General features: G+C 34.3%; 1 protein-coding gene across 1 annotated transcript; it reads left to right on the forward strand.

Annotated features, from left to right (window-relative positions):
* The first annotated feature begins 246 nt into the window (after window positions 1-246).
* LOC138308474 (uncharacterized) lies at window positions 247-14,467 on the forward strand. The gene is made up of 2 exons (XM_069249460.1): window positions 247-2,072; window positions 14,171-14,467. The coding sequence occupies exons 1-2, from the start codon at window positions 758-760 to the stop codon at window positions 14,326-14,328; spliced, it is 1,473 nt and encodes a 490-aa protein (XP_069105561.1). The 5' UTR covers window positions 247-757; the 3' UTR covers window positions 14,329-14,467.
* The last annotated feature ends 2,622 nt before the right edge of the window (window positions 14,468-17,089 follow it).

Consider the following 17,089-nt stretch of genomic DNA (forward strand, 5'->3'; position numbering starts at 1 on the left):
GCTACTGGCCTGTGTGTATTGTAAGTATCTGCATATCTCCTATTTAGGATTTCGGAAGTACATAGTTATTTAGTCTACTTGAGACCCGGCTCCTCTGATAATTATGACGTCATCACGATTGAGACATCGCATAAGCAATTGTACCGAGGAGTGTCAGATGACTCACTGATGACGTACGGTCAGGAAGTTATCTAAATCATAGCATTCAAAGAAAAGTTTCTCGGGATATAAAAATAAACCCAAATGTATGACTGTTCGCACAACTGATGACGAGCAAGTTCAGAGTTTGTGATAAATACTCTAATATTATATACAGCGGTGATATCCTTGTAGCTTGCACATGGTCCACAAACATTTGTGCCCGGGATTTAGATAATTCTACCGGCTAGCGGATTCCCATAGGATTGAAGGAGTGATCCTCAATGATAACATTTTATAAAGATCTGGAAAGTTGCGCGCGCATTTTCATTACAACAGACAGAAAAAAGTGATGCATTTTTGGATTTAAAAGGGTTTCTACTAAATGACAGAACACATCAACATCATAGATGTGTATTTGATTGGAAACAGCTTAAAACTACTCAATAGGAGTTGACAGAAACGTCATCGAACCCCCGAGTGGTTAAAAACTAAAAAGACTGAATTTCAAATGTGAAGCCTGTATGCAATGTTAGGTTTGTTTTAAGAAATTACTTTGCAACACATTTGGTGAGTTTACTTTGCGACTTTCAGAACTTTCAGAAACATCAGTGTCAACATGGATACTTCTCAGTACGAGTCTTTGTTGAAGGAAAACTGGGAGGATTTCGTTTCCAATGGACTGCCGTCCTTAGTGATCCTTTCTCTGATCGCCCTGGTCGGAGCTGTAGGTAACCTGGTGACATGTTTAGTCTTGTTTTTCCGGAAACAGCTGAGTACCCACCAGATCCTAGTCATGGCGCTCGCCGTGGTGGACCTGTGTTCATGTACTATTAGCATCCCATTGGCTTCGCTTTGGATCCGCTACTCTTTCACATTTACGTCATCACCTGTGTGTAAAATATCTCGTTTTATTTCCATTTTCCTCTCGTTTGGTTCCTATGCAATACTGGACATCATAGCGTTGGAACGATACGGGAAGGTGAAGTTGGCACCCGAGAAACAGCTGACGCCAAGCCAGGCTAAAGCTGTATGTGTGTCAGTGCCGGTGATCTGTGGTACAATTGTAGCCTTCCCTGCTTTATTTGTATATGGTATCAGTGAACGTGAGACACGTAAATACAACCTGACTGGGTACGAGTGCTCGGTCCTGTCAGACCTCAGAGGCACCCCGTTTCTCATGGGGTATTTGTATTTCGGCATCCTGTTGTTGTTGTTTTTGTTCGGGTGCTGTTTCATTTTATACGGTTTAATAGGCAGGCGATTTAGTATCTTGTCGCGTACAAAGCAGCGTAATACTCTCCACCAGGTTCCAAAATCCATCATTCGATCGTCAGCTGTTGTTAGCGACTTTTCCGTTTCTATGAGCGACTCTGAAAAATATAACTACCGTGACACCAATTCACCTGCGCAGGACCGTAGATGCACCAAACCGGAAGTCGTAGCAACAGACGAAAAGAGTGATAGTGATATGTTTATTTGTGTGAACGATATTAATGGCGAACACTTTGAGAGGTCTTCGTTGGAAGACACCAAGGCGTGTGATATATCTCCAAGCCAAATACAAACAACCCTAAATAACGATGATCGGAACCATATAAAGAATGAAAATGTCTGTACAATTAAATTCACATTGACACCGCCAATAGAGGAGCGGGCTAATGACCTTGCGGATACACCAATCGACCGTACGTCAGAAATCAAAGGACGTCATCAGAATATGGAACATAATGGAAAAGAATGCCACTTATCAACACCCGCTCTTGATTCCCTGGAGATAAAGAAAAAGAGAGTAAAATTCCACACTGACAATATGGGAAATAAAAATTCTTGCCTTAATTCAGACACGGATGATCTGCAAATGCAGAAAACGAAAACCATTTCATCAGAAAATCTCATTTCTAAACCACAACTAGGAAAGAAAATATTACGAGGTAAAAAAATAACACTTATGTTTTTCATTCTATCTCTCATTTCGATTTTAAGTTACATACCATATTTCGTGATTTTAGTGTTTAGAAACCTAGACTGGGAGAGATATGAGGTAATCAAGAACAGTTATGGACCATGGGAAGGAGTCATGTGGAGCCTAGTGTACCTTAATAACGCTGTCAATCCCATTATCTACGGATTCATGGACAGTGGCTTTAGGCACGACTGTACACTGTTCATTGAGAAAGTGAAATACTATGTGTTTTAGTCTTCGAACTTGTTATCTGTTTTGAAACTTGTCATCCATATATGGTATGTGTAAATCTTTTCAGACTTTCATACTAAAATGCAGAACAGCCGCTTTTATTAGTAAATGTTTAGTTTTTTATTAATGCGCGTGTCAAGATAATTCACACTAGGTTATATGATGCTTCTTTAACTTAATTTATTTACATGAATTCGTAATCATTATACATTTTTTTTTAATTATTTTTTTTTGTAATTAATTGCAAATTATTTGAATTTACCTTGCATAGACATTCCAGAAAAATGGTTTCCTTTAAAAATATAGATGGATGAAGAAGAAAAGTCGTTCAAGATGTCATTGATATGCTTTTTACGAAGAAAAACATGCTTAGAAAACCCTGAAATATTCACACACATGGTGTATCCCCATCAGAATTCGAATATCGACATGTAAAACTTAAGAAATTCGAGAAAGTTTATCACTGTGAATAGATCTCACAATTAATAATAATGACATGTATTTTCGTGACATTAAAAATCCGTGACAAACATTTTCGTGGTCCTATTTTGTAATAGAAATTACGAAAGATTTGGGTAAACGTACCTTCAGCATTACTAATTGATTACCTGGAGGGAGCCACACCTGGCTCGTTTGTATTTATCGTTGTACACTTCACAATAATATGTAATCTTTTCGCGATAATGATACATTGTATAGGAGTAGTTCACCGGAGGTTCACATATTGACACATATGCCTTGATGTTTCAAGTCAAGTTTTAAACTATCAGACACAAAGTGTCAAAATCCATCAACACTGACTCAACCTTTGTTGGATACTACTGTTATTGGTTTATTGTTCTGGTTGTTTATATTTCATCATAAAACTACTCTAGGTTACAATCTAAAGTAAAACTTGGAATCCAGCTTTGGAAAAAATGTTGTTCCTTTTTGTGGATAATCGTTTGTCTTCGTTTAACTATGACATGTTAAAATATCAACTAAATTGCAATTTGCATAGAAGCGTTAAATTCTACAGTATTTTATTTAGATTTTTAAGTTGAATATTAGCCGAGGTACATGAAATAATCGTATCTCTATCATCATGAGTAAACTCTTAAAGAATCGGCGTGTAACCGGAAGTACAACATGAAAGATAAGTTCCGGTCACGGATGTCGTTGTTCCTCCGGATCCCATTAAACAAGCCACATACTTGTGTTGCGGTGTAAGAGGGACTACACTGGCGGCTAACTCCTTATTTATAGGCTTTAACGATAGCATTTTGTTAATTTGACAAAGGAGACTTGCATGTCGACTTGATCAAGAAATTTCAGGCACAACAAAATTGACAACTGCTTTGATGATGTATTACGACGTATATTAATGTACATTAATGCATAAATGAGATTAATTTAAAAACAAAACAGTCTGATGATCAATTCTAACAGTATATATATCTATATATAGCTAGATTATTACAAATTCTCTGTGAAGGGATTACAATTTCAGTTTGATCTGTAAAGAATGTTGTTTGTATGAGGGGAGCTAACTCCTGCTTAACCAGTATATATTCCAGTGATATATGGTTTAAACCTCAAATTATCCAATTCAACATTTACTTGTTTTAAAAAAGTTTGTGTCTGTATTATAAGGCATAATAAATTCAGGATACAGTTTTATAAAAAACTTTTACATGTAATTCAATTTTACTTTTTATTTAAATCAGTAAAACTACTTATGAAAGCCAAAAGATAGATACACATTCTGTTAACCTGGAGGGAAAGCATAAGAGTGTGACTGGATTAAGATGTAAGAATGAAGAGTGATATAAGAGCGATTATTTTGACGCTATACGCACGGCACGTTGGACCTGATTGATTGATGTAACAGCCTATCCAGACTTCACGGGAAACTGTGTTAATCAACTTTTGGAGCGCAACAAAAAAGAGTTCTATAACGTCGTCTTTTCGTTCGATGTTGATTTGATGTTCAAATTATAAATTCACAATATTTGTATATTTGGAGTTAATTTGTAAAATATTTGAAATTAGGACATGAAAGGTTTGTATTTGCCGAATAAGTGCCTCGATTTCATTCACTGGCAATGTATTCGTACACGTCAAAAATAGCGTTCATACCGAATTTAACGTCAACTGCATTGGTAACGTTATTTAGCGAAAGCACAACGAAAATGTAAATATTTACACATTAATTCAACCCTAGACTTATAAGTGTATCATTTGATGGATTTTCTGTAACATCACTAGCCATCCGTTAGAATTTAAAATTGGTTCCGCATTGCCTGATTAGAGAGACATTGATATCGTACCGAGGTGTGAGGGGAGACGCTTTACTGATGTTTCCGTTTTACCTCCTAATCCCTTCCTACAATACACCTGCCATTTATGAATCGACACGGAAAATTAGATCCATCATGACTTACATCTGTATGGCATCTTACGGTAGATTACATTTGTACTTGTATACAAATAAATTGTGTTAGTTGTTAATGTACCAATGACCGCACTCACCTTCACGTATTACCTGCACTAAACATTAGCCTACATTTTTAGTAAAGATGAATTCAGATTAGTGTCAAAGTTTTCGAGTTGAATGATGCTGAAGATATGAACATTTTGTGACGATATTGACCTATTTTTTACTTCAGGTTTAAGTTTGATTGAAGTCTGGTTTGGCTCTGGATCAAATGTATATTGAGAGTTTTAATTTGAATCCACTTTTACACCTTATCAAAAATTCATTCTTGCCTTATAATGGATGTGTTTCTATTTTGCGATATGATACTAGGCCTTTTTGGGACATTACGAATTTTTTTTCAAAACGTTTCGCAATAGACGAGGTTTATGTTTTGCGTCTCAGGTTGTTACAGAACTTGTTTCGTTTTGCGATACAATGCATGACTTGTTTCTATTTGCGCAATCTGTTAGCATAGATCCGTATCTCATTAGTGCCATAGAACAACATCGCATCAGGGGTCACGTTCTGGTGACCTTTGTACCCCTGTAGTACAAATTCATTTTCTCTATCTTGCTACATCAACTGTATGACATGTCGTCACAGTATACATACGTATGTATCAATGTTGTTGTATATTCCATATGTTTAAGCATTGAAGTCACTTTTTTTAAAATTTCATCGGGGTATGAAATGTTTGCAAACTGTGTGAATCCGCGTAGCGGATTCTCACAAAAGTTTGGGAACAAAATCTATTTCAAAACCCGCTGAAATTTAAAAAAAAGTGACTTCAATGCTTATAAATAATTTTCCAGGCTACTTCATAAAATGAAATACGTTTTCACGTACGGTTCCATTGGTTTTTTCCAAGGGATTATTTTTTCTAAATTAATACGCAACGTCAATGTTTCTATTGTGACGTCACGATAGCGTCGGGTTTCCGCGCCATTCTCGGATTTTTTTCATCGTGGAATGAAAAAAAATAATAGGCCAATCAGGAAGCCAAAAACAAAGAGAAAATTAATTATTTAAGCATTGAAGTCACTATTTTTTAATTTCATCGGGGTATGAAAGAAATTTTGTTTGCAAACTTTTGTGATAATCCGCTACGCGGATTCACACAGTTTGCAAACAAAATTTATTTCATACCCCGATGAAATTAAAAAATAGTGACTTCAATGCTTATAATCAATTTTCGAGGCTACTTTATAAAATGAAATACGTTTACACGTACGATTCCATTAATTTTTTCCAAGGGATTAATTTTTTTTTCCAAATCAATACGCAACGTCAATGTTTCTATTGTGACGTCACGATAACGTCGTGATTTCCGCGCCATTCTCGGATTTTTTTTTCATCGTGGAATGAAAAAAATGAATAGGCCAATCAGAAAGCCAGAAACAAAGAGAAAATTAATTATCACCTGTTTAAAACTTTCCTCTACATTTAGGGATTCTATTATGTGATTACTAATATATTACAAAATTGTAATAAAATGACATTAAAATTGTATCGCTTTGAGGAGACATTTGGTCGGTCTATGACTAGACAGACAGGCTTTAGATATTTTCATTGATGCAACAATTCGTATGCATACGACTATTAAAGGCATATTAAAAATGATTTCTTCTAAAAGTTAAATGTACCGTCGATAGACGAAATTATACCACCGTATGCAATCCGATTGAAGTACATATCACTCGTGTATCTGTCTATATAAAATAAATTTGAATTTGATTAAATTAAGTGTGATTATCCTCAACTGTCAATACCATAGTCAGAATGATGATGGGATTTGTGAGGACTCAAAACCGCGAGGTATTCTTAAAACGCTTCGTCAGAAACAGCAGACGGGGTTATCTGGTGCACTTATAACGAGGATGGGGACATATCGATTAACTTTTTATGGGATTAAAAGGGTGGGGATCGACTTATCGATTATTATGGGATTACGAGAGTGAGGGAAGGTTGTGACACATTTTTGTCGTGTATTTTTAACGAATCAAAATTAATTATTATGCAAACTTTAATAGAAAATATAATTAATGATAATGATAATGCTTAACAGCGGACGATTAAGTATTTCATGTGTAAAGATAAAATATTAAGAAATGTAATACTAAGATTGGCTTAGGAAACTATAATAGGAATATACACTGGAGTGCAAACAAATGTATCTGAATATATCGCATCGATAGAAGCCTGTTGATTTTAATTAGCATGGTTAGGATTAAGGTTTTATTTAAAACGAGACTTTTATAGCTACATGTATCATTCCAACAAGACAAACGAACCGAGAAGACCCCATTTATTCTGAAGTCCATTTTATGTAATTATAGGAAGCATGATAGGAAGAAAATAAATGGCGGTAGAATATTTTTGCGAATAATGTCGCACTTCAAATGAAGCAGATTTTCGAGTAATAAAGCACATTCACAATCATATTCAATGAAACCATGAAAGCATAAATACGTTTTACCAATAAAATAAATTCAACATGCATATTTGTGAAAGATTTCAGCACGATGTTCTCCGATTACTGAATAGTCATTTATATTCCTGTTTGATTATTAGGTCCATGTTTTCGTAAAGAAAAAGAAAACAATAAATCGTCACATTATTATTTGTAAGCGTCACATTTACTTTATTAGCAATATGCGCCATTATTGAACCGCATATTGATAGAAATCAAAGTATTACTTTATCTATATATAAAAAAAATCATCTTTACATTTTTTCTCTGATTGCAAGGTTATATAGTACCCTTAAAGATGCCCCACCGCTGACAAATGATATTTTTTCACTATCAAAAACACGAGCAGAAGATTTAGTATTTTTCTTCAGTTACAAAAGTTACTTACTTTACACCATTACCACCATTGGAAAGTTTGAGCTTCTAATTTTATTTCAAGTTAAAGTTACAAAAAATAATTAATTGCATCCCGAAAAAATTCCGTGGCACCATATACTGATTGCGCATGCACTAAGGCCAAAATAAATTATTTTATATTATTTTTGTGTTAATTAATCATATATATATATATACACGATTAAATACCAATTATTGTTCAAGTGATTAATATCATTTATGCTCTGTTGGCGGTGGAGCATCGTTAACAGTTGTGTACATTTACTATTTTCTGACGTAATATCCTGGCCGAACCATGCAGCCTCTACGGTTTGAGATATAAACCTTGCTTACGAGATGGTTACCATCAGATGGCGTCATGCTGTAGACTACAACATGTTTAGTGTTTGTGATAAATGAAAACTTAATAAAGTGTGGCCTGATATCGCCTTAAGACCGTGGTATTGATTGTGTTTTACGAGTCAGCGTGTAACACATGTTGCAGATTATACTATATACAAATGTCAGTACTACAAGGACATGCGGTCGACATTGTTGTCATTCACGGTGCCTTAAGACGCCTTTCAGTATTTTTTGTGATGGATCGGTTTACGGTATCATCATCAACAGAACGTCCCGAGTAACTTACGACATGTGACGCGATCAACACATTTATATACGTGTGACGTATCGAGTCTGAAGTGTCCACAAGACTCAGGTAGCCTTAGTATTTATTCACAACATTACGGGTGTTTGGGTACAGCTAAAACGAATCCGATTTAATACGGCATGAAAAGGAACTGTTTTGATATCGCAGGAAACACCCAAGTATTTATTAAAACGGGGAGGAGTTGATGAGAACTAAATCATCATAGACTATCGATGGAGATCGGTGATAACTATATAAAGAGTATCTCTTTTTTAAGAAATATATGTTCATGTTAAAAATGATAGAATGGATTTTATTGAAACCCTGAAAGTATCAGGTTGTGAATTTTTCTTGGAGCAGATAAGAAAATAAGCGTCTCTCTACCAATACGAATCGGCAAAAGAAAGTTCCAGGTGAAAACATCTGATAAGAAGTTTATATATAAACACTATGACTGTGACGACGTAAGCGGATCAATGTCGGACTGAAGGCCATTTGTGGACATGGGTAAACAATTTCCATTGACCAATTATGTCTTAACTCCGCACGTACCAGCGGTCAGTCTGGTGGTCAGTTGAAGCCAGCTAAGCATGTGTATACATTTTATTGGTCAACAAAAAGGGTGGACAGCGACCTAAGTCTGGGGTAAATCAACATAGTGTGAATATAGCTATGAATAATAACAAAGTTTAACAGTAACTGACCACTCTGGACACCAGAAAATGACCACCAAGATGAATGTTTGAGTATCGGAAATATTGCTTTGGTATAGCCAACTACACGTCCAATACATTATAAAGCGTTTGGATGGAGAGCATCAGATAGATTCAACCATTAGAAAACAGCTATACCACATCTAATACCACAACCAATCAGCTAATATCTGCACAGGATATCTGTTTGACATCTTCTTACATAAAGATGACAACGGCGGACAGTTCTTATGCCGGACTTGCCGTTCTAGATTTTCTGATGAGCTTCCTTGTAATTTCCACGTGTGTTGTGTTCTTCTGGCGAGGGAGTTGGGGTGTGTTAGATGTCTACCTGTACCCCAACAACGCAGAGCTCAGTGCATGGATCTGCTTTGGGTATGGCAATCTGGTCATGATTCTCACGGGTCTTGTCCAGAAATATACCTCCGATATCAACAAATTAAAGAATGCAGTAATACGTTTTGTTCTATCGAGGATTTATATCTACATCATGGCGACAGCAAGTGTGTCGCAATGGCGAGGGATTTGGAACCTTCAGGACTATTACAGCGGAAAGAATTGGATCAGCGCTACTTCCTCCTTCGTACTCGGTGGCGGTGTAATATGCTGTTTGGGATGTGTTAAAACAATAATGGCGGCCTCTCCTTTGGTGGTAACACACGACACGGATCCAGTAAAATTATTTAGGATCACAGGCAGGCTAGGATCAAAGGTTTGTCAATATCACCAAGGTTTTGTATTCTCATGATATATTATCAGGTGTTTTATAATAGAGGGATGAAGGCTTAATGTTAATAGTCAGTTTTGTGTAAAAAATAGTCTTTAAGTACACAAATATAATGTTAAAATAAATCGTTTTGTGTAACAAATAGATTAAATATAATGTTAAAAGTCAGTTTTGTGTAAAAAATTGTTTTTAAGTACACAAATATAATGTTAAAAAAATCGTTTTGTGTAACAAATAGATTAAATATAATGTAAAAAGTCAGTTTTGTGTGAAAAAATTGTTTTTAAGTACACAAATATAATGTTAAAATAAATCGTTTTGTGTAACAAATAGATTAAATATAATGTTAAAAGTCAGTTTTGTGTACAAAAATTGTAAATCTTTTTAAAGTACACAAAATATAATGTTAAAAGTCAGTTTTGTGTAAAAAAATTGTTTTTAAGTACACAAATATAATGTTAAAAGTCAGTTTTGTGTAACAAATAGTCTTTAAGTACACAAATATAATGTTAAAATATTTTTTAAATAAAAAGTCAGTTTTTGTGTAAAAATTTTAAATTTTTAAATAATAAATATAATGTTAAAAGTCAGTTTTGTGTAAAAAATTGTTTTTAAGTACACAAATATAATGTTAAAAGTCAGTTTTATGTAACAAATAGTTTTTTAAGTACACAAATATTATGTTAAAATTCAGGTTTGGGTAAGAAATAGTTTCTAAGTACACACAAATATAATGTTAAAATAGTTCGATTTGTGTAACAAATAGAATTTAAGTTTACAAATATAATGTTAAAGTTCAATTTTGTTTAAAAATAGTTATGAAGGACACAAATATAATGCTAGATATCAGTTTTGTGAAACAAATATATTTTAAGTTTACAAATATAATGTTAGAAGTCAGTTTTGTGTAAAATATAAATAGTTTTAAATATGCAAATATAATGTTAAAAGTCAGTTTTGTGTAACAAATAGCTTACAAGTACACAGATATAATGTAAAAAGTCAGTTTTGTGAAAGAAATAGTTTTAAAGTATACAAAAATATAATGTTAAAAGTCAGTTTTGCGTAACAAATAGTTTTTTAAATACACAAATATAATGCTTAAAGTCAGTTTTGTGTAACAAATAGTTTTCAAACACACAAATATTATGCTTAAACTCAGTTTTGTGTAACAAATAGTTTGTAAGTTAACAAATATAATGCTTAAAGTCAGTTTTGTGTAAGAAATAGTTTTAAGCACACAAATATAATGTAAAAAGTGAGTTTTGTGTAAGAAATAGTTTTAAAGTACACAAATAAATCATGTTAAAAGTCAGTTTTTGTATACTATTTCTTAAATAGTTATTAAATGAAATAGTTAGTAAATAATGCACAAATATAATGTTAAAAGTCAGTTTTGTGTAACAAATAGTTCGTAAACTTACAAATATAATATACTGAAAGTTAGTTTTGTGTAAGAAATAGTTTTGAAGTATACAAATATAATGTTAAAAGTCAGTTTTGTGTAACAAATAGTTTTTAAGCACACAGTTAGAATGTTAAAAGTCAGTTTTATGTGAGAAATAATCATAAAGTACACAAATATAATGCTAAACGTCAGTTTTGTGTAAGACATTGTTTTCAATAAGAAAATTTAACTACATGTAAGTAAATCCGTAATTTGGATATGATCAGGCGAGTTTTGGTGGCAGATAAAATATTTGACGATTACTAAAACAAACAACATCGCATGAAAAGTTAAAAAAATATCATAAAAGAATATTTAATTAATTATGTTATAATGATAGCGAAATGTCTTTTCTTAAAGAAAGTAAGTGTTTGCCACTCTTTTGGTCTGAATATCGAAAACATGTTAATTTCTCAGTTTTGGTTCACCAAGCATCCGATTAAAATGCGTGTTCATCCATACATTTCCGGCGAATTACCCACGAAATATTTGATTTTATTTTTTGTCGAATATAAACAGGTTATGGATTAAGAAAATACTGTTTGTTGTTGTTTTGAGAAATCGATGTCTAAATCGATCAGAATTGGTAGGAATCTTTTCATAAGTACATTAATTTGATTTTTTTTAATTCGGGTGTTCGAGGACTGATAACTTCTTACGCAACTTCAGCTATTTCCACAGAGGACCTTTGACTCGCTGCCATAAACAAACCAATATATAAACATTATTGTAATTTTAATAAAAAAAAAAATTGCTACAAGTTTGTCAAAGCCAATGTTCATGTTTTTGTTGGAGCAAAGGTTAGGTGAATCTAGCCATCGAAATATCACACATAAGTAATTATCTAGTTATGTTACAATACCATTAGTTAAACCATACATTCCAATCTGAAGGAAATGTTTGGAAAGAACTTTCTGTTTTATACCTGAGGTAATCAAGCACTGAAGTACAAAGCGTACTTATAATTGTACTGCACTGTGGCCGAGTTCAAATGTGTACACATGGGTATAGAGATGGGGGCGCCTTATTATACAAACTACCTTTTATAATAACATACCGGGTATGATCATTCGAGCATAACGGAATGCACTTTTATACAAACTCTAATCATGTGACCATATTAAAGTTTATTTGTAGGATTTAACAAAGGATGAACGACAGAAAGTGCGATATCTCCAGCTGCGAAGCCACACCAAAGGCGAAAGGTGTAGAATTTGTTATAAAAATATATTGAAGCCGTATTTATATTAAAATATATATTTTAAACTAGGATGCTTTGAAATTCATGGCATATTTCTTTTTCTTTTTTTTTCTCACACGGTTGTGTATGAGCAAAACACCATGTAACTGCGTTCCGCTGAAACAGCAACGTCACCAATGGCGTTGCTTATTACCCAACTATAAAATAAGTCGGTAACTTCACCAATTGCGTCGCTTATTACCGACCTATACAATAAGTCGGACACTTCACCAATGGCGTCGCTTATTACCGACCTATACAATAAGTCGGTTACTTCACCAATGGCGTCGCTTATTACCCACCTATAAAATAAGTCGGTAACTTCACCAATGGCGTCGCTTATTACCGACCTATACAATAGGTCGGACACTTCTCTAATGGCGTCGCGTATTACCGACCAATGCAATATGTCGGTTACTTCACCAATGGCGTCGCTTATTACCGACCTATACAATAAGTCGGTTACTTCACCAATGGCGTCGCTTATTACCGACCTATACAATAAGTCGGACACTTCATCAATTGCGTCGCTTATTACCGACCTATACAATAAGTCGGTTACTTCACCAATGGCGTCGCTTATTACCGACCTATACAATAAGTCGGTTACTTCACAAATTGCGTCGCTTATTACCGACCTATACAACAAGTCGGTTACTTCACCAAAGACAATGCTTAATACCTTCCTATAAAATAATTTGGTAACTTTTTTCAATTGAATCGTGATTTTTCTTCAGTTATACGTCTGAAATTATTACTATATATAATTTTCTACCACATCGGACAGAGATGTTACTGCACTTCCAGTGAGGGCAAAACAGCCTGTCAATAACATCTGTTGAATTGATGATGATCATGAACAGCATTTGTTATGTGTTATACTAATCAATGTTTAAAACAATGTTCTAAGGCGACAGTAAGTAATTACAGGTAAATACCTGAAGGCCTGAAGACGCCTGTGAGGCCAGAAAGGCCTTGATACGAAGTTTGACGTTTTTACTTTATATATAATATATACCTTGGCAAGGAACCGTTGATTTCTTATTATCTCTTTTATCTGGCAATAGTTTATTGAATTATAACGTTCTTATTGTCAGTGGAAATTGTGAACCCGGAAAAATAACCAGGTATAATTACGAAATCCTTCAATTAACATCAATACATTTGTTTGTGTCTCGAGTTTTGAGAATCAATTGTGGTTTTTTTCTTTATTCAACACCACCATTTCTGGGTAAAGAATAGACTTGAAACACGTGTGGCTTTGTCGTGTATGACGTCATAATCTAACTTCAACAGATTTATCCTCGACATATAATATGACACCAACAATCAAACAATTAGTTGTTTATTTGAAGCATACGTATTATTACTCAAACAAATTGTAGCGCTCTATTAATTTAGAACCGGTGGGCGCAGTAACTAATTGCTGCACTATACACTATCGACAAAAAACAACCACATAGTAATAAAAATGTTTCAGCGAAAAACATGCCAGCCCGCAGTTTCACAAACATTCCTTAACTTTAAAAAAATTCCATAACTTAAAATTCAAGTTAAGTAGGAGCTTTCCTTAAAACATTTAATGTTTTTTTTCTATGGAATTTTTAAGTCAAAGGATACCATAAAGTTAAGGAATATCTTAAAGTTAAGGAATGCTCATGAAACTGGGCCCTGGCGCGAAAAGTGTTTTAATACCATTATTGCTGTAATGTTGGTACTGTTTTCTGTTTGACTAACGACCTTGTTTGTGTTGTAGGCGAACTGTTCCCTCTGGTTTGTAGTCGACATGGTGCTGACACCTTTAATCGTCCACACATTCGTCGTCGTCTTCTGGCGTGGACTCTGGACTCTAATGAACATATACATATACCCACACGAGACCGACCTCTCTGGAATCTTTTCTCTAGTCATTAGCCTCGCTTTGGCATTCCCTACTCTGATTGGTCAACATTTCTTAGTGCAATTTGTGAAAACTCGCAAGAATAAAAACAAGATATGTACATGGATACTCCTGAAGGTTTTTCTAGTCATGGCGAGTTGTGTGCCTGTAGCTCACTGGAGAGGAATATGGACGTTACAGGATGTATGGCTCATTCCAGAAAATAAAGAATTCAGTATGTGGGTATCTCATTCTCTAGGATTTCTGGGGGGCGTTCTCGTGTTATCCGCAAAATCTATTCCGGTAACGGGTTGTTTATTAGATAGCAGTATTTGTGAAGACGGTCGACCGCTGATAAATATAGTATATTTCAGACAAATATGGGATAAACTTTGTCATCGTCAGACTGAAGAACACATTAATGATATAAAAGTCGTAATGGACAAGGAAAATACCGAGAACAACAACAATGCCATAGAGTTCACTTTCATCACACATTTATGACAACATCTCACTTAGTAGTCTTTTTCAGAAATAATAAAAGATCCCATGTCACAAAAATAAAGTGTGTTTGTGTTGCTTGCTGTTCCGTCTTTGCATATTACAGAGTTAGCTCCCTTGCGGGTAGGTATTGATTGTTACGTCATTATTTTGTGAGCGCAATTCACGTCATTTTCTCGGAAAAGTATGACGTTATGCTCGCAAAAACATGACGTCACAAATAGTACCTACCCGCAATTGCAGATAACTCTGTAAAATGCAAATTCGGAATTGTGCGAACCTGAAAGGAGCTAATACAATGCGTTACTTAGACAGCTAAACCAAATGGTATCCCTAGACGACAGTAACAATAGTGTCCGGGGTTGTCCAGTTTGGTCATTTAATGCTGATTGCGAGGTAAGTCTATGCATACATCTGCTATTTTTTTGATATATTAATACATTTACATATTCTACATGCATTGGTCATCTCACACAATAAACGTTTAAAACTGATACTAAATACCCAAAAAGCGGATTCCGAAGCATTTACCACTCTATCTTAGGTGATATCCAGGGACCTATTTGTGGTTTCAGTGGTCCCTATAATGCTGACATACTGATCAGTAAATTCTGGACATTTTTGTTACATTAATTTCCATTTCAACGGTAAAAACCATAATTCATACTATGAATAAGGATGCCGTTACTGGACCAAACGATTTCTTCGAGCTTGACTAAGTAATATGATGATCTGTAAACGCATTTCAGCAGAAGTGTATGAAGGCGCCTAAACTTTAAAATTTTAGTATTTGAAAAAATAAGTTCGTGAACAGGTTGCTTACAATATTTGCAATTTCCTGTAGATATTCTTTGCTATATTTTGAAAATGAATGGTATGGAATCATTTTGTAAGACATTATTTTAAATTGTGTCTAAATTCTGCGCTCTTAGTACATGCTATGACACTAGTGATATATTGACATAGTTATTTGATGATAGAAATATGTAGCAAACCTGTGGACTTAATCAACTAAAATGTATAATTAGTACATAGTTGGCCAAATTTACAAACAACACACCAATAGTCAATAGTTATACCTATGGTTAGGCCTGATGCATACACACTTTTTGTCAACTGAGTTTGTAACTAAACTTGTTTTAACAGTAGATACCATTTATTTATCAAAACAATCAATTGACTTGGCTCTTTCTGCTAGTTTTGTTGAGTTTAAAAAGATAATGATTTATTTCAGTGCTTGTGTTGCTAAAATAACTTAATAATTTTACAAACATGATAATATACCTTTAAAATTACATGACGGCAAATAAAACAAGACCGATTTTATTACGCGGTACATTTGTATGTACGGGGACCTACATGTATATGTATAATAAAGTGTTGGAGTTGCTTCCCGTGGACCTAAGCTTTATTTTTCGTCAAAATTACTTCAGATAGAACATTTACCTGGTAATTTGAGGTATATTTTGTATGAAAAATTTAATAAAAAATATTGACAAATTCTACCTATTTCAATTGATATCGTTGAATTTGAAATTCAAAATCGTATTGCTACTTAAGTATACTAAAAGAAAGTACAATATGTGCAATGTATGTTATATCCATACTTGAACATGTGTCACGTAAGTTAAACAAATTCAATAAATAGCCAGCGAAGAATTGATAAAATTGTATCTGAGAACACGCACTGCAAGAGCGACTTGAATCTAGACAAAAGTTGCTTTACTCCGCTCGCACGAGCCAGGGTACGGCATACAAGACTAGTAGTGTGACTACATTGCAGCAGTCAACATTTGACAGCCTTACTTGATCCGTTATTTGCATATTTTCATTTGAATAAACATTAATATTTTCTGTATATTTGGTTGAGTTTAAGCTATTTTCACATGCGTCTTACAATTCCGCGACACATGAATCCATCTAGGATAGTACTCACAAAAATAGGTAAGCTTGTGTCAGTATGATGTGTCGATATCTGTGGGTTGTACATATATCGGTATTCTGGTCTCAGTCGACTGACGGATGCTTAATTTGGGTCTTAGTTTGAGTAAAGGGTTCTATAGTTTGAGTCTTAGGTTGACTGACGGGTGCTATAGTTTGAGTCTTTAATTGACCGACAGGTATTTATGAATAGTGCCGGTATCTTTTACTTTTATGTTCTATTAATTTTATATTTATTCGTCTAAAATATTGCGTTAGCTATCCTGACCGGCTGATTTCGTAAAAAGTACTGGATTTAAAAGAATACACAAAGACGACAATTACTAATTATCGCGGAACATTTGTGTAGTCGTG

The sequence above is a fragment of the Argopecten irradians genome, chromosome 15, assembly GCF_041381155.1.
Source record: "Argopecten irradians isolate NY chromosome 15, Ai_NY, whole genome shotgun sequence".
NCBI classification, from domain to species: Eukaryota; Metazoa; Mollusca; class Bivalvia; order Pectinida; family Pectinidae; genus Argopecten; species Argopecten irradians.

Coding starts and splice junctions, on each gene's coding strand:
- LOC138308474 (XM_069249460.1), top strand. CDS start 758: ATGGATACTTCTCAGTACGAGTCTTTGTTGAAGGAAAACTGGGAGGAT. Junction 2,073..14,170: donor AGGAAAGAAAATATTACGAG/GTAAAAAAATAA, acceptor TTTGTGTTGTAG/GCGAACTGTTCCCTCTGGTT.